The sequence below is a fragment of the Capra hircus genome, chromosome 11 (genome assembly GCF_001704415.2).
Source record: "Capra hircus breed San Clemente chromosome 11, ASM170441v1, whole genome shotgun sequence".
Classification (NCBI taxonomy): domain Eukaryota; kingdom Metazoa; phylum Chordata; class Mammalia; order Artiodactyla; family Bovidae; genus Capra; species Capra hircus.
In genome coordinates this window covers 10,364,618-10,382,797 of record NC_030818.1, presented here as the reverse complement: position 1 = coordinate 10,382,797, position 18,180 = coordinate 10,364,618, and the positions used below count along the sequence as shown (strand labels likewise).

Below are 18,180 nucleotides of genomic sequence, written 5' to 3'. Positions count from 1 at the left end.
CATCGCCTTCTCCTGTCCTTTTCAGGAGGTACACATTAAGGTTTTAAAACTAAGAGCTACTGGCAGTATAGTCAGTTGTATACTGACAGCATGTGGCGAACGCTGATTTACGGTGAGAGACGATAAAGCGGATCTGCAGAGAGCGGACAGGAGTGGCAAGGAGCCCCAAGTGGTGGTGGCGGTGGTCCTGACATTTAGCTGTAGCCCTGTCCTTTCTGCAGTTTGGCTTTGCAGCCCTTCCTTTAATATGTGTAATCCCCAGGGTTGTCCTAGTAATGCACGTGTGTATCAGTTATCTATTGCTGCATAAAAGTTTATCCCAGAATGTTATAGTTGGAAACAACAAATATTATTTCACAGTTTCTATCGGTCAGGAAATGAGGAGTAGCCCAGCCGAGTAGTTCTGGCTGTTTGCAGTCAAGGTGTCACCTGGGAGTACAGTTTTCTGAAGACTTCACTGTAATGGACTTGGAAGGATCCACTTCCAAGATGAATGGCTCTTGTCTTAGCAGAAGGCTCAGTTCTTTGCGGGCTGCTGGCAGGCCTGCTTCACTGACAGTTGGAGACTCCGTGGTTCCTCATCACCTGGACCTCTCCACAGGCTGCTTGAGTGTCCTCACAATATGGCAGCTGCCTTCCCCCAGAGCAAAGCTGGCCTAGAGAGCAAGGAGGAGGCCACAGTGCCTTTTATGACCTAGTCTCTGAAGCTGCACACTGTCACTCCCACCTTAATCTGTTCTTTAGAAGCAGATCACTGTGTCCAGCCCACCCTCAAGAGGATAATTAGGCTCCACACAAGTAATCAACATGTATCTAATTCCGTGGTCTCTCTGTGACCCCTGCCTTATCTCTGGGACTTAGGTGTTTCCTCACTACACCACCTAAAAGCTGTCCTCCAGGGTGTAGCTCTTTCAGGGGTGCCTTGGGCCCTTAGGAGTTCTTTTATCCTTTCTTCTCAACTCTGATAGAACTGAATGAATCTATTCCCTGTAAAATCTGTCCTGCCTTGGCAGGACACCAATCCTTCCCCTATACTGTGGGGTTAGAGAACAATTTTAAACCACAAAATGAGGGTGCAGTATATGAATGGAATATTTAACATTTGTGCTGCTCCAGAGCACAAAGTTGTTTTACCTACATACTCTTAGGGAGGTAAGGGAAATCTTAAGAACTAATAGTGACCAATGATTTCTCTGGTGGTCAATCCCATGGAACACACAGGAGTTTGAAGAAGGAGTGGATGGTCAACCTCCCATCGCTGTGGTGATGGGTCACGTGGAAGACAGTGTAGTGGATGTGATTTCTCAGCTTTCCAGCGGGGAGGCGGGAGCAGGCGGGCAGGAGCTGCAGGCACTGTTGCGGGGCAGGTGAGCCCATCAGGGCTCTTGTTTGCAAGCATCAGACACTGACTAGGCCAGTGTGAGCAGAAAAGAATTTAGTGAAAGGACATGGGGATAATGGTAGAATTTCTGGGAACACTGACGAAGCAGCTTCTGAAAATGGACTGGAAGAGGAAGACAAAGCCCAAATCATGTTGCAGACAGTGTGACTACCGCCGCGGACTCCAGAGACGGTGGCCTATGACACAGACACCTCCCAGAACACTGGACACTGCTGCCACAGCTGCCAAAACGGACAGGCCACTGCCCCTGCTTCACAGCGTCACTTGCTCCCAGTGCCGAGTTCAAGGCAGATCTGACTGGCTGAGTCGAGATCATCTACCTCTGCTTTGCTTGCCAAGGAGCTAGGAAAGCAAGCCTTTCAGCTTGTTATGGGAGGTGGGGGTGCGAAGGGTGGGGGATCCTCAGACTCTAGACCCTGACCCAGGCCGCCAACACTCCTCAGAGTCTACTCCAGGAAGTAAGAAGCTGGAGGGTCCAGGATCATTCTGGTACGAAGTTTGGAGGGAAAGGGAAAGAGAGTGGTAAACTAAGGGAAGAGCAAAACCAAAGTCTTTCCTTTCCTTTCAGTAAGATTAAGGGACCTGAGCAGTTTCATAGAGAAGAAGAAAAAAGAAAGTTTCTTGACAAGGAAGCTTGCAGTCCATTCTGCCTCTAGCATCAGAACAGAACTGTTCAAAAGACAAGACCACTTTGAATAAAAGGACACGTTTCTGAAATAAAGGAACTAAAAGCATTACTCATGACCCTTCAAAAATTTCATACAGTCTTTCTTGGTCTGCTTCTATTAATTACATTATCCCCACGTTAAGAATGTTGCCTAGGCACACAGCAGGATTCAGTACATATTTTGTAATGAAAAAATTTTTTACTTATCTGTTGCCTTTAATTTAATATCTAAATAGATACCATATTCTTCTATAATTACAATATGGAAATGTCTATGAACAAAATAGATAATTTTTTTGTCATATGCTGAGGAAAGAACGGTGGTAGTAAGATTCATCCAAAGTTTTAGCAGCAGCATCAACGCAGCCAGAGTATGGTCAGTGTTTGGGGACAGAGGTAAATATCCGCAATCCATGCATACCTTTGATTTCTTCTTTTAGTGCCTAAGGAAGCAGAAGAGCATCATCATTGTTTTGTATTTGACACTGATTACAGTAAGTCTCTACTGGAATATTTTTATATATTAATAGCTTTATCTCTGTAGGACACTTTGCACACACACTTCCTTTAAACAATCTTCACCTTTTTTTTTTGGAAAACACTTTTTTTTGGAATCACTATTTAAGTTCGCTCAAAAATCAAAAGGCATAAAAAGGCATGTCCTGAAGTCTCCCTTCCACAGCCGCCCCCATTTCCACCTCCCTCCCAAATATAAAACTTGTTACCTGCATGTTTATCTTTGTGAGAATTTTAAAAATGCATATTCAAGCTAATATGAATATATATTCCACCCCCCTACCTTTTAAAAACACACATGATGGCATGTCAAACACACTGTTCCACACTCTGCATTTTCCCCTAACACAGGGTCTTTCCATCTCAGGCATAAAGCACACCCTCGTTCTTTTTGGTATCAGCACAGTGTTCCATTATACATATTCTAACTTCTTAGACCGCCCCAGTGAAGAGCTTCTAGACTGCTCCTTGTGTTTTGCTCTTTGAGCAAAGAACAGCTGTTCTTTAAAACCACACCGAGGAGGCTTCCCTGGTGGCTCGGTGGTAAAGAATTCGCCTGCCCTTGCAGGAGACGTGGGTTTGATCCCTGATCCAGGAAGATCCCACACGCTGCAGAGCAACTAAGCCCTCGCACCATAACTACTGAGCGTGAGCTCTAGAGCCTGAGGACTGCAGCTGCTGACCCCTGTGCACCCTAGAGGCTTGCTGCACAACAAGAGAAGCCACCACAATGAGGAGCCCTCCCACCAGAGCCTGAGTGTAGCCCCTGCTCTCCATGACCACAGAAAAGCCCTTGAGGCAAGGAAGACCCAGCTTAGCCACAAATAAATAAATGAAAAAGATTATATTAAAAAAAACCCCACACTGGGAGTTCCCTGGTGGTCTAGTAGTTAAGAGTCAGCACTTTCACTACAGAGGCCTGGGTTCAATTCCTGGTTGGGGAACTTGAGATTTTGCAAGCTGAGCAGCACAGCCAAAATTTTTAAAAATTACTTGAATAAAAGAAAAAAAATATATAGATAGCTTCATGTAAAAATATTCTTTTTAAATAAAACCATGCTCATCCGCACCAATTCCCCAATTTTACTCTAGATCAGAATAAATAAAGTTGTAAAATAGGAGGTTTGTTTAAGGCCACAAATGATGTCAGGGCCCCAGTATAAATGAGGAACCACAATCAAATAGATATTTAGTCCCTGCAGCACCAGGACCTGAATGAGGCCAGAGGTCAGGCTCAGGCCTTCCTCCCCTGCCAAACCTGCTCCAGTGGTGTGGGCCTTGCTATGTAGCTGCTCCAGGTTAAAAGTACACCAGTACCAGGAGGTGACTTCTCCGAAGTGGAAAGTCTTTCAGGCATTAAACATTTAATTTCTCTGTAAAATAATAACCAAACCCAGGCCAGCTCTCCTTTCCCTCTATCAACTATGCTCCAATATAAAATAAAATTTATGAAAAAAGAAAACAGACGCAGGGCTGGCCTGCAGAGTCGGCTTCCTAGGGCAATGACAGACAAATAAGCAAGGTTCCCCAGCAAGGATGGGACCAGAGAAGGCATGTGTTCAGTAGGGGCCCAAAGGAAACTTTGAGCCCAAGATGATACAGGTGACATTCTCCCAAGCGGAGGAGACTGCTGTCCTGCCCCTTGGACTTGGTGCAGGTTCCTCGCAGTGCTTACAGGTAAGATGGTGATGGTGATGGCAGCTGACATTTACGAAGGGCTCACCATATGTCAGACGCTCTTCTCAGCGCTTTATATGACTTTACCACTAATGCCTCCAAAGAGGCAAATCCTGTTACTCTCCCTGTTACAAATTAGGAAAGTGAGGCAGCATTTGAGCCCAGCAAAGAAGTGAGGGAGGGGCAGCCCAGGCAGGAGATCTGATCTGGGCAAAGGGCCAGAAGCATGGAGAGACCAATGGGCCGGGGCCGGAGGGAGGGTCCATGCCAAGAAGGGTGGGAAAGGCCTGGAAGAGTCGTTTGGAACACCTGGATTTGACTTTCATGGCCACAACTGTGCTTTACAAAAGTTAAACTAGTTTACAACGTCCAACTTTCCAGAACAATAAACACACTGATGGAGGGGTGAGTTTACAGACACAGGTGCAAGGGTCAAGGCTGGTATAAATTTCAAGTGAAATAAGCATAGATAATGAATACACTGGGCCTTAGTCAGGTTAAATCTGATGTTCCAGCCCCCTGCTGTTGTCATTGGGTCTGGGACAGCTGGAGCAGCATGCCTCAGTTTACCCACCTGTAAAGTAGTCCTTAAAGAGGCTTAAATGAAACCTTCAAATCTACAAGAACATGTATCTTTTTTGGTCTTATGTTTACAAACACTATTCAATACGCAATAATAACAGTAAACATTGATAGTAATATACAGGGAAACGTAAAATAACTATTGGGTGGCCTGTTTTCCATTTTGAATAAAATTCGTATTTGCCTACAATACAATCCCAGATCGTTTCAGTTTATGTTTTCCTCAGGTCCTGAGTCCTGCTCACACGATGCGGCACTGCACTATGCTTTCCTAGGATGGGCAGTGCGATTCTGTCTCCACTCGCAGGCCCTCTCAGATGCAGTAACGTGACAAAGAAGCACTGCTGCCTCTACTGACCTGATTTACCATCTGGTGCTGCTGGACAGTTCTCTTCTCTTTAAATTCTTCTGATTCAATTTTAATTTCATACATTGCCCCACAGCCTCCTGAAATAAATGTCATTTGAAAGTGTTTCTGTTATTGTTATAGCAGCCACAGTTACTTATGTCCTTGAATAAGTACCACACAATCCAAAGAAGGTCTGAATGTCATCATGCAGCAGAAAGCTGCTAAGATTGTTGGACAATCATGGCTTACAATCTGACCCTGCCTCCCCTTGGCAGGCTGCCTCAATCCCAAATGTGCTCTTCCTTCTGCAAAGTACCTGTATCTGGTACCCAGCACTACTGCTTCCAGGCAGGAAAGATAAGGCACAAAACATGCAGAGCCTCAGAAATGTCAGTTGTCCTACTAGCGCCTTTTATTACGCCAGCAAATGCCATGGAAGAAGGTGGGAGGGACTGAATTTCAAGGTCCCACTTCCCAAAGGACCAGTAATTGGTATTTTTAAAAATGCAAAAACACATTAAAATCTGATTTGAAAACCACATGCAGTAGTATCCGAAAGTAAAGGAATAAGGAAGTGTGAGAGATGATCTGAATGCTATCATTCAGCAGAAAGCTGAATGATATGGACACAGCATTACAATAGACAGTGAAGACGTGCTAATCACAGAGTTGGGCTCTCCAGCACCCCTGCTCTACAAGCTGAATTAAAGGTTTCCCCCCGGGCTACGGCAGGTAAGGGACAGCTCTCAAGGCAGAGTTTGTGTGGACCCATCTACCCCTAGACCAATCTTTGTCTCCATGTGGCTTGAGAGCTAGGGCTGATGAAATGTGCTGCTCTAGCATGAAACAATTCAGCAAGAAAGTGCCATTCATTCAATAGGCTTTGTTAAGCTTTTCTTATATGTTCTAGGAGACTAAGCTTTGGCTAAAGCAAGGTTCCCAGCCTCGATCCCCTTTCTGCACTCTACCCAGGACTAGGCAGAGCCAGACCAGAGGTCAAGTTCCAGCTCTGCCCTAACTGGGCCTGTGGCAGGTACAGGACTGGTGACGCCAAGACCTCAGCATTGCCCTGGGATCCCTGCAGAGGGCTCACTCAAACTGCCATTCTAACAGATCTTTAGATTGGTTCATTTCCTATAGTGACCAGGATAAAAGGACTCTCTGAACTTTCTCCTAATCCTTGTAAAAGTTATGTTCTCAGAGAAGCCAGTGAGCCCTAGAGCAATGGAGAATGATGAAGACTGTCTGAGTGTGGGAAATCACCAACTCTTCCACAGGCGTGTCTGGATAAAGGCCTTATCTTTCCTGTCCAGTAGGGGGCAGACATTGATTGCCCAGCCTGTTCCTAATACACAGTCAGCCTGAACTTCTGAGGCCCCAGGGGTTATTGGAGAAAGGCGGGGCCTGGCTAGGGCTGGTCACTGGGCTCAGGACAGTCTCCCTGAGTCCTGATTTTGCGGCCGCCTCCCTGTGAAGGGCCAGGCAAGTTCTTTGGCCTCTCTGGACTCATTCTTCCTGGAATCTGTTCCAGCTTTGGCATTCTAGGGTATCAGAAGAATGTGAGGAAATTAAAGTCTGGCTCATCTCAAAGTCAAACTAAAGACTGGAGCTGAGCCCCACGCTGACTGAGAGGAATCTAATCTGAGCCGGACCGGGTTGGCAACCATGAGTCCTTAAGTAGTTCCCTGCTTAAGTCTCTGCATTCCCATCTCCACCCTTTCCAGGAGAAGAGCCCAAGGTCTATCTGTCTAAAATCCATACATCCTGAGAAGCCACTGGTGGTGGGTATCCTCCAAGTCCCCTGCCCTCTTCCCCTCTAGCGAGTAAAATCCTACCAAACTCTGTGGGAAAGTTGAGAGAAACCTTACCTGAAATGTCAGTGACTTTGATAGCTGTAGCTCGAGGAAACTTTTCTCTGAGAATCTGGGTCACTTTGAGCTCCCCCTCGGTCTGTGAGGCAAACATGCGCTGGGCCCAGTGGAGAAGAGGAAGCTGCCACAGAACAGACGAGAGTCACTGTGCAGGCCCCTCTGACCTCCCCTGCAAGGCAGGGCCCTGGGCCAAACCGGGGGCACTGCATGGCATCAGATGCCCATTTAAGTTCCCCAGGATGCAGAATAAACTTTTTTTGAGGGAGAAGTGGAATTGTAAATAACTAACTTGGACTCCAGAGATAACAAGGTCCCTAAGTTAATTCAACAGATGTTTATTCCTCATGATAGTGAGACACTATCATGAAGACAGTTTTAGTGAGGTGCCTGAAGCACCAAGTGATATGCCCAAGGTTGGACCCCTTAGTAAGATGCAGACCAGGAGAGGCCAGGCATGCCCTGCTTGGGCAAGCATGCCGCAGACCATGTACTAATGGGACCAAATAGCACCCACCCTTTAGGCCTGATTAACATTCCACATTCTCTCCAGTGGGGTATAATCCTGTGACCTACTGCTCAATAAGGCAGCTATTCTCTGCAATCCTTACTGGAAAGAAGAAACAGAATTCTATGAAAGGACCTGAAAGAGGAACATTTTTAGATTATTTACCATTGGAAGCAACATTCTTCCCTCCCCCAATAGCTACCCTAAGGAACCAGTGCTTCTGTTGGGAATGTGTCAACTCTTAGGGATGCAGATGCAGAAAATCATGTCAGCAGCCCCTTGGCTAGGTCAAGCACATGCTGAAAAGAGAGACTGAAAATAGCATGGCAGGGACTTGCCTGGAGATCCAGTGGCTAAGACTCTGCACTCCCAATGGAGGGGGCCTGGGTTCGATCCCTGGTGGGGGAACTAGATCCCACATGCAGCAACTAAGAGTTTGCATGCTGCAACTAAGACTCTTGTATGATGCAACAAAGATAAAAAATTCTGCATGCTTCAGCTAAGACCCAGTGCAGCCAAACAAATCAGTAAAAATAAATATTGAAAAAAAGAAAATAGAGTATGGCAGGGCTTCAGTGCCAGGATAAAGACTTTGGACTTCTTACACAGGCTTCCTGATGCCAGTGTAACAATGCCTTTTGAAGCAAGTCAGGAAAGATTCCCAAAGAGTATCCTTAAAAGGGGAGTAGTACCAGGCTCCCTGGCTGGAGGAGGATGGTGGGCGGAGTGCTGCTCACATGCTGGTGCTGAAGGTACCATCCGTTCACCCCCTCAGTCTTGCCCATCCTCAGGCCTTTTCTGATGGCCTAGAGCAGGGTCCTGTGTTATAGAACCTCAGAGCACAGTCTTTAAAATACCTTGTGCACTGATTCTTTCAACAATTGGTCTTAGAGGCCAAGACATGGGTCTGTCCTGCTATTGCAGTCTTCCAGAACTGACCCAGGGCAGGCCCCCAGGAGAACTTGAGTGATGGATGAATGAATGAATGAGCAGGGGGGAAAATCCACACAATTCAGGGCATATGTACTGTGTGGTCAGTTGCTCAGTCGTGTCTGACTCTTTGCGACCCCATGGACTGTAGCCCAGCCAGGCTCCTCTGGCCTTGAGGATTCTCCAGGCAAGAATACTAGAGTGGGTTGCCATGCTCTCCTCCAAGGGATCTTCCCAACCCAGGGATCAAAGCCAGGTTTCCTGCATTGCAGGTGCATTGTTTACCGGCTGAGCCACCAGAGAAAACCGGCATATGTACTGCTGCTGCGTCGCTTCAGTCGTGTCCGACTCTGCGATCCCATAGACGGCAGCCCACCAGCCTCCCCCGTCCCTGGGATTCTCCAGGCAAGAACACTGCATTGGGTTGCCATTTCCTTCTCCAAGGCATTAAAGTGAAAAGTGAAAGTAAAGTCGCTCAGTGGTACCCGACTCTTGGCGACCCCATGGACTGCAGCCTACCAGGCTCCTTCGTCCATGGGTTTTCCAAGCAAGAGTACTGGAGTAGGGTGCCATTGCCTTCTCCGGGCATATGTACTAGGTACCCGCAAAGAAGTCCTGATTCTAGCAGGCAGCTGAAACGCAGGTCAGGAGAAAGATCTGGAGGGAGACTGAGTGCTGTTCAGAGGGACAGAATCCTATGTTGTGGACCTGGGTAAGACTGGGTGGACGGGAGACCTCCTCTGAAAACAGTGCCCTGGGGGTGGGGGTGGGGGCAAAGGCAGAGGGTAGCCAGGTGGCAGGCAGCGCAGCAGTCACTAAAGGGTGACAGTGGGGTTAGCACTATGACTCCTTGGGAGAAGTCTTTCCCTCATCTCTGCTGATCTGCAGGCAGCGGCCTTTAAACCAGCAATCAATTGCCAAAACCCCTGGAATGTCGACTGTCCACAATGAAAGTCTCCAGCAGCAGTGCCCTTCATGCTTGGGGGAGGCAGGTCCAAGAGAAGGAAGAATGTGAAAGGAAAGCAAAAGAAATGGATGGAGTGAAGGAAGAATGAATCGGCAAAGGGGAGAGAAAATTAGGAGAGCGTATGGTGAGTGCCCTCTACTGGCTCCCTACTCCAGGAGTGTGAGATTTGGAAAGGGTCAAGGTCACAGAAGCCAGGAGGACGTTCTGGAGCCCTGACTCAGTCACAGGAACCAGCACGCACGCCGCGACTTCAGGCTCTGACTCCATGTCTTCGGCTCGGTAAAGCAACATTGCTTTTTCCGTGCCTGCTGTATTAAGACTGTTTATGTATCCGTTCCCCTCGGCCTCAACCCCCACCCCGTTGGGGAGCTCCCCCAGCACGCGCCGGCCCTGACACTTCTCTCAGTACCCGTAGCCGGGGCCACTGAATAACTGAACCAGCAAATCAATGAATGAGAGAAAGGAAGGCGAAGCCCCTGGCCCGGCGCGTCGCCCTCCGCAGGCCTTCTCTCCAAACCCGGCCCGCCCCGCGGTCCCAGCGCAGTTCCTGCCCCGGGGAGAGTGGCTCGGTCCCCGTCCGCGCTCACCCGGCGGGTTCCGCGAAGCAGAGGCACTGCCGCGGCCGGGCTCCACGCCGCCATGCCCGGCCGACGCGGCCCGCCGTCCGAGGTCGCCGCGTCGCCCGAAAGACGCGGAGTCTGGGACCAGAGCCGCCGCTGCACAGGCGAGGCTGCCCCCTGCTGTCCGGAGGCCGCCAGCCGCCCGGCACGCCCTGGACGCCCAGTCTCACCTGGCCTCCCAACCCTCGCCCCCAGTGGGTCCTTCCGCCTCGGCCTAGAAGCCGGTGCTCGGACTTTCCCTTGTCCCAAGAACCCTGGCGCCCTAGGTGGAACGCCCTCATTCCTACTCTCCACCAGAAAACCTGCTGCTAAACGGAAGAGCTTCGACTTCTCGGGGAGGATTTTAAGCAGGGGAGTCGTTTTCAGATTTGAGCTTTAGGAAGATCACTGGCCCCTGCGAAGAGCGGGGACAGTCGCAGTGGTCCAGAGACTAAAGGCCTGAACAGCAGCAGGAATCGGAAGAGTGGACTCGGACACCTGGGAGGTGAATGAATGGACTGGAAGACGGTATTGGCGGGAGAGGGGATGAAGGCGTCACGGATGACTCTCAGGTTTCTGGCTTGGACAATGAAATGGGCAGAGGAGGACTAGGTTTGGGGTGAAGAGGGTCGACTAACTCAGTTTTGGATATCTCTGAATTGAAGGTGCCTGCAGGAAATGGCTCAGCGGAAGAGCCACTTGAGCCACAGATCTTGCATAGCCTGGCAAACTCTTGAGTTGTTTTGCAAAATTCAACCACTCCCATCCCCTGGAATGCTCAACCAACCCATCAACTGGAAGCTAAGAAATGATATTGACCTTTCCTGACCCTCCTGACTTGAATCAACTAAAACTTTGACAACTTTTGCCCCCGTTCTAGACTGAATTCTCCTGAGCCAAGACCCTTCATGAATGTGTATATAACCTTAGCTTAAAATGTCTCCACTTTTGCTCTTGGGGAGATACTGTGTTCTCCTTACTTGTTGCTGTCTGATCACTAAGTCATGTCCAATCCTTTGCAACCCCATGGATTGCAGCATGTCAGGCAGGCTTCCTTGTCCTTCACTATCTCCCCGGATTTGCTCCAACTCATGTCCATTGTCAATGATGCCGTCCAACCATCTCATCCTCTGTCACCCCCTTCTCCTGCCCCCAATATTTCCCAGCATCAGGGTCTTTTCCAATGACTCAGCTCTTTGCATCAAGTGGCCAAACTATCTGAGCTTCAGCTTCAGCATCAGTCCTTGCGATGAATATTCAGGGTTTATTTCCTTTAGAATTGACTAGTTTGATTTCGTTGCTGTCCAAGGGACTCTCAAGTCTTCTACAGCACCAAAATTTGAAAGCATCAATTCTTTGGCACTTAGCCTTCTCAACTGAAATATAGCCTTCCTTATTACTGGACTGCGTGTACCTCCCTATGCAAACTGTGCAACAAGATGGCTTATGTGGTAACCAACTCATCTTTTAAAGTCAGTTCAAGCCTTGTCTTCTGATCAGTCATATTCTGTTCAGCACCAATAAAATAATCTGTCACAGAAAAACCTTTTGTCTCCTGTGGGTAGGTTGCCTAAGCCTGAAATAACCTTTTTACTTGCCTTTTAGGGCTTTTCATTTCTGCAGCCCTTTGGAATTCCCCTTTACTGGCTAGATGAGATGCTGCCTGAATTGAGTCAATAAAGCCAATTAAAACTTTAAATTTTACTGTTGAATTCTGTCTTTTTACTATTTTGACCCTCGTAATTTTTCCTTTCATCAGTGCTAATGCTCAGTTGCATCCAACTCTTTGCAACCCCATGGGTTCCTCTGTCCATGGGATTTCCCAGGCAAGAATACTGGAGTAGGTTGCTATTACTTCCTCCAGGGGATCTCCCTGACTTGGAGATTGAATCCATGTCTCCCGCAGCTCTGGCATTTGGCAGGCAGATTCTTTACTACTGAGCCAGCTGGGAAGCCCCAGTTTCTCCTTTGCATTACTATTAATAGCCTCATTTTTTTTTCTTTGCTTGATTCTTTAACAATTAGGGTTGGTGGGATTAGGGATAATTTACAAACTTTCAATTTTTCTTCAGAGATGTAACTAAATTGCCAAAGATATTTCTTCCAGAGTACAGTGGAGAATCACCTCTTTACTACTCAAAACAGGGTGGTCTCAGTGAGGCAGACCATATCCCATGACCTAGGCAGGTTGATCAGATTTAGGGATTGGCTTAGTTGGCCACATGATCTGAGCCAGACCAATCAGAATTGGTCTAGAGACTTTTGGGAACTAAGGAAAATAAAGGATCATTTGCACCTGGATTGCTAAACTGGTAGAGATGTACTCTTGGGGACCATCTTTGTAACCGTGGGGGTAGTGCCATAGTGGAAATGAAGCAGGCAAAGAATAAAGGAGAGCTGAGAAGAGACATGTTTGACATTGTTTGTGCAACTGGAAACAAGCAGAGCCAGAACTGAACACTAAAGTAATTTTAATTGGTTATTTTTAACTAAGAGACCAGTGTTAAATTCACTGAACTGCATTTGCAAAATTCCTTGTTTCCTTTACTGAAAATCAGTACTTTTGCTCCAATGGTCTTCACCCCATAACTTAACAGTGGCTCATTTTTCTTCCCCGCCCCAGCTGTGCTGGGTCTTCATTGTAGCCTACGGACCTCTCTTGCTACAGAGCATGCAGGCACAGTAGCTTAGCTGCCCCATGGCAACTGGGATCTCAGTTCCCTGACAAGGGATTGAACCCATGTTCCCTACATTAGAAAGCAATTTCTTAACCCCTGGATCACCTGGGGAGTGATTTTGGACTATCTGCTTTAGTATCTTCCTCCTACCCTGTTTTTGGAACTGCTGTTGGAGCCACCTGAAATGAAAATTGTCCATTATTTGCTGAATTTAAATCCTTCAGTCATCACCTACAAGCAAAAAACCCAAGTCCTTTCATTTGACTTACCTCTACCTACCTGTCCAATGGAAACATATCCTTCACTAATACTGGCTGCTTCACTTCCCTATAAAAACCGTGGGAAAATTCTGTTATGCTGCAACCACCCATCTTTTAAGGCAGCTCCAGGGAGCTACCTGACTCAGGGTCTTTTCCAGTGAGTCAGCTCTTCCCTCAGGTAGCCAAAGTATTAGAGCTTTAGCTTCAGCATCAGTCCTTTGAGTGAATATTCAGCGTTAATTTCCTTTAGGGTTGACTGGTTTGATCTCCTTTCTGTCCCAAGGGACTCTCAAGTCTTCTCCAGCACCACATTTTGAACCCATCAATTCTTCCACGATCAGCCTTCTTTCTGGTCCAACTCTCTCATCCGTACAAGACTACTGGAAAAACCATGGCTATGACTATACGGACCTTAGTTGGCAAAGCGATGTCTTTGTTTTTTAATACACTGTCTAGGTTGGTCATAGCTTTCCTTCCAAGGAGCAAGCGTCTTTTAATTTCATGGCTGCAGTCACCGTCCACAAAGATTTTGAAGCCCAAGAAAATAAGATCTGCCACTGCTTCCGCTTTCCCCCCTTCTATTTGCCATAAAGTAATGGGACAGATGCCATGATCTCAGTTTTTTGAATGAGTTTTAAGCCATCTTTTTTACTCTCTCACCTTCAAGAGGCTCATTAGTTCCTCTTCACTTTCTGCCATTAGAGTGCTATCATCTGCGTATCTGAGGTTGCTGATATTTCTCTCGACAATCTTGATTCCAGTTTGTGATTCATCCAGCCTGGCATTTTGTATGACGTACTCTGGGTATAAGTTAAATAAAAAGGGTGACAGTAGAAACCCTTGTATTCCTTTCCCAGTTTTAAATCAGTCAGTTGTTCCACGTAAGGTTCTAATTGCTGCTTCTTGACCTGCATACAGGTTTCTCCAGAGACAGGTAAGATGGTCTAGTACTCCCATCTCTTTAAGAATTTTCCAGTTTGCTGTGATTCACACAAAGGTTTTGGCGTAGTCAATGAGGCAGATGTTTTGCTGGGAATTTCCTTGCTTTCTCTATGATCCAACAACTGTTGGCAATTTTCTAAACCCAGCTTGTAGATCTTGAATTTCTTGGTTCACATACTGCTGAAGACTACCTTGAAGGATTTTGAGGATGATCTTGTTAAGCATGTGGAGTGAGTACAACTTTTCCATAGTTTGAACATTCTCCGGGATTAACCTTCTCTGGGAATGGAGTGAAAACTGACCTTTTCCAGTCCTGTGGCCACTGTTGAATTTTCCCAATTTGCTGACATATTGAGTGTAGCACTTTAACGGCACCATCTTTTAGGATTTGAAATAGCTCAGCTGGAATTCTGTCACCTCCACTAGCTTTTTTGTAGTAAAGCTTCCTAAGGCCCCCTTGATTTCACACCCCACGATGTCTGGCTCTGTGAGTCACTGCACCATCATGGTTATTCAGGTCATTAAGACCTTTTTTGTATCTTCTTCTGTGTATTCTTGCCACCTCTTCTTAACCTCTTCTGCTTCTGTTGTGCTGTGCTTAGTCGCTCAGTCACGTCCAACTCTTTGTGACCCCATGGACTGTAGTGCACCAGGCTCCTCTGTCCTTGGGGATTCTCCAGGCAAGAATACTGGAGTGGGTTGCCATGCCCTCCTCCAGGGGATCTTCCCAATTCGGGGGTCGAACCCAAGTCTCCTGCATTGCAGGTGAATTCTTTACTGCCAGAGCCACCAGGGAAGTCTCTCTACTTCTGTTAGGTCCTTCCCCTTTCTGTCTTTCACTGTGCCCATCCTTGCAAGAAATGTTCCCTTGGTATCTCCAATTTTCTTGAATAGATCTCTAGTCTTTTCCCAGTCTATTGTTTTCTTCTTTCCATTTTTCATTGAGGAAGGCCTTCTTATCTCTCCTTGCTATCCTCTGAAACACTGTATTCATTTGGCTATATCTTTCCCTTTCTCCCTGGCTTTTTCCTTTTGTTCTTTCCACAGCTATTTGTGAAGCCTCCTCAGACAACCACTTTGCCTTCTTGTACTTCTTTTTTGGGGGGATGGTTTTGGTCACTGCCTCCTGTCAGGCACTCTGTCTACCAGATCTACTCCCTTGAATCTACTTGTCACTTCCACTGCATAATCATAAGGGATTTGATTCAGGTCATACCTGAATGGCCTAGTAGTTTTCCCTAGTTTCTTCAGTTTAAGTCTGTATTTGGCAATAAGCAGTTCATGATCTGAGCCACAGTCAGTTCCCAGTCTTGTTTTTGCTGACTGTACAGAGCTTCTCCATCTTCAGCTGCAAAGAATATAATCAATCTGACTTCAGTTATTGACCATCTAGTGATGTCCATGTGTAGAGTCATCTCTTGTGTTGTTGGAAGAGAGTGTTTGCTATGACCAGTGTGTTCTCTTGACAAAACTGTTAGCCTTTGCCCTGCTTCATTTTGTCTCCAAGGCCAAAATTGCCTGTTACTCCAGGTATCTCCTGACTTCCTACTTTTGCAGTCCAATACCCTATGATAAAAAGGACATCTTTTTTTTTTTTTTTGGTGTTATTTCTAGGTCTTGTAGGTCTTCATAGAAGTGGTCAACCTCAGTTTCTTCAGCATCAGTGGTTGGGAAAGACTTGGATTAAATGAACCTAGATCATTCTGTTGTTTTTGTGATTGCATCCAAGTACTGCATTTTGGACTCTTTTGACTAGGAGGGTTACTACATTTCTTCTAAGGGATTCTTGTCCACAGTAATAGATATAATTGTCATATGAATTAAACCCTTCCATTCCTGTCCATTTTCATTCACTGATTCCTAAGATGTTGACATCCACTCTTGCTGTCTCCTGCTTGACCATGTCCAAGAGACCTAACATTCCAGGTTCCTATGCAATACTGTTTGTTACATTATCAGATTCTACTTTCACCACCAGTCACATCTACAACTGAGTCATTTCCCCCTTGGCCCAGCGGTTTCACTCTTTGTGGAGCTATTAGTAACTGTCCTCTGCTCTTCCCCAGTAGCATATCAGACACTTTCTGACCTGGGGCTAATCTTCCGGTGTCATATCTTTTTGCCTTTTCATGGTTCTCCTGCCAAGAATACTGGAGTGGTTTGCCATTCCCTCCTCCAGTTGACCATGTTTTGTCATAACTCTCCACTATGACCCACCCATCTTGGGTGGTCCTGCACAGCATGGCTCATAGCTTCATTGAGTTATGCAAGCCCCTTTGCCACAAGAAGGATGTAACCCATGAAGTTGTCTTTAACTTCATTCAAAAGTTTTGTTAGATTGTGACAGCTATAGCATGCATTAAAAAAAAAAAAAAAACCACTATCAAAATTGGTGAATTTTTGCAATTTTAATATTGAACATGGTTTGTTAGGTTTTGTGCTAGAGACTTCTCCCTGGACGATACTCCACAGTTGGGTAGACTAGTTGAAGTTGACAGTGATCAAATCAAGACATCAATTGAGAATAATGTTACACCTGAGGGACATAGTTGACATACTCAAAATACCAAATCAATCATTGGAAATCATTTGCATGAGCTTGGTTAATCACTTTGATGTTTGGGTTCCACATAAGCAAAAAAAAAAAAAAAAAAAAAAAAGCCTTCTTGGGAGTCCTCTATTATGAGCGGTTTCTGGAAAACCAAATGATTAGACCAACCGGGATTTTAGTCAACAGAAAACTCAATCTTCCAGGTTTCCTTGATAACCAGGTAAAAAATGTTACAGATTGGCTGGGAAGTTGATTCATCTGCCATATTTACCATACTGCACCTTCAGATTTCCATGTATTTCAGTCTTTACTAAATTCTCTGAATGGAAGAAAATTTCAATTCCCTGGAAGACTGTAAAAGGAAGCTGGCATAGTTCTTTGCTCAAAAAGATAGAAGGTTTTCAGAGATAGAATCATGAAGTTGCCTGAAAAATGGCAAAAGGAAGTGGAACAAAACGGTGACTACATTCTATAGTAAAGTTCTTGGTAGAAATGAAAAATGTGTATTTTGACTTAAGAACCAAAGGAACATTTTGGACAACCCAATGTCTTTTTTATCCACTGGTCCATAAACTCCATGACAGGATCTTGCTTTATTAACCTGTGTCAAAGGCCCAGCATGACACAGGACAAAAAGAGCATGCACTGATTGACAGCGGGTAAATTTGAACTTTTAGAAAAGGATTTTCAAAACAAAACAATCTCACTATCTTGGGCTTTCACTTTTTCCTTAACTCATTTGCATGATTTTTTAATTGCAGTCATTTTATGTTATAGAGCCTCCTAGCACTCTTGAGCATACAGAACTTTTACAAATGCAGCCAAGAGAAAAAGACCCACCTGCTATGTAGTCGAAGTCTGAGCTTTTGTGACATGTTCTACAAAACACTGAAAATCCCTAATGTACGTCTCAACTGCCACTCCCTCAATAGATCACTGTAAGGATTAAATGCAATAAAACTGTTCAAAGTATTCCCCCTCCTCCCTGCTCCAAAAAAAAAAAAAAACAAACCAGGTAAGTAAGTTCCTCTAAGGAAGTGATATTCAAAATACTGGTCAGCCACAGATAAAGAGCTTGGCCTTATCTGTGAATCAATAATCTACTTCCTTCAACTAGCAAATCTGCTACAAAAAAATGTCAGCTGAACTAAACAGTGCACTCAGATACTTACATCAGAGTGAAAACTCATCTTTTCACAGAACAGGAACAAAAGTTCACTCAACAGCAGACTGTCCAGGCTTTTGTACCATCCAGGATTTTTCAAATAGTTTGCTATGAGCTCTGCACCCCAAGTTAAAATCCAGAAATTTTTCCTAGCCCCACATGCAGCCAGGAGAGAGCTATGTGACCTAGGGTCTGCCAAAGAGAACCAATAATTTCAAGTTGATTAGGAAGAGAACAAAATAGGAGGAGGTACTAAGTAAAGTCCTTTATTCTGGTCAAGGCAGACGCTTGACCAGCTTTGGGGAGGAGTTAAGGTTCACTGGCAACCCACTCCAGTACTCTTGCCTGGAGAATCCCATGGAGGGAGGAGTCTGGTGGGCTACAGTCCATGGGGTCGCAGAGTCCGACACGACTGAGCGGCTTCACTTTCACGGTTCACTAACATCTAGTGGCCAGTAACAGGAAGGTAAGCTATAGGGTCCAAATCTACCCCAATAGCATTGGGGTATTTGCTAGAAA

The 18,180-nt window shown here is 45.9% G+C and overlaps 1 protein-coding gene across 1 annotated transcript; it reads right to left on the bottom strand.

Moving 5' to 3' along the window:
- BOLA3 (bolA family member 3) lies at positions 2,120 to 10,187 on the bottom strand. Its single transcript, XM_018055022.1, has 4 exons — positions 10,054 to 10,187; positions 7,062 to 7,185; positions 5,203 to 5,291; positions 2,120 to 2,512 (listed from the first exon to the last, which is right to left on the bottom strand). Exons 1-4 carry the CDS (start codon positions 10,105 to 10,107, stop codon positions 2,447 to 2,449), a joined length of 333 nt encoding a protein of 110 aa, XP_017910511.1. The 5' UTR covers positions 10,108 to 10,187; the 3' UTR covers positions 2,120 to 2,446.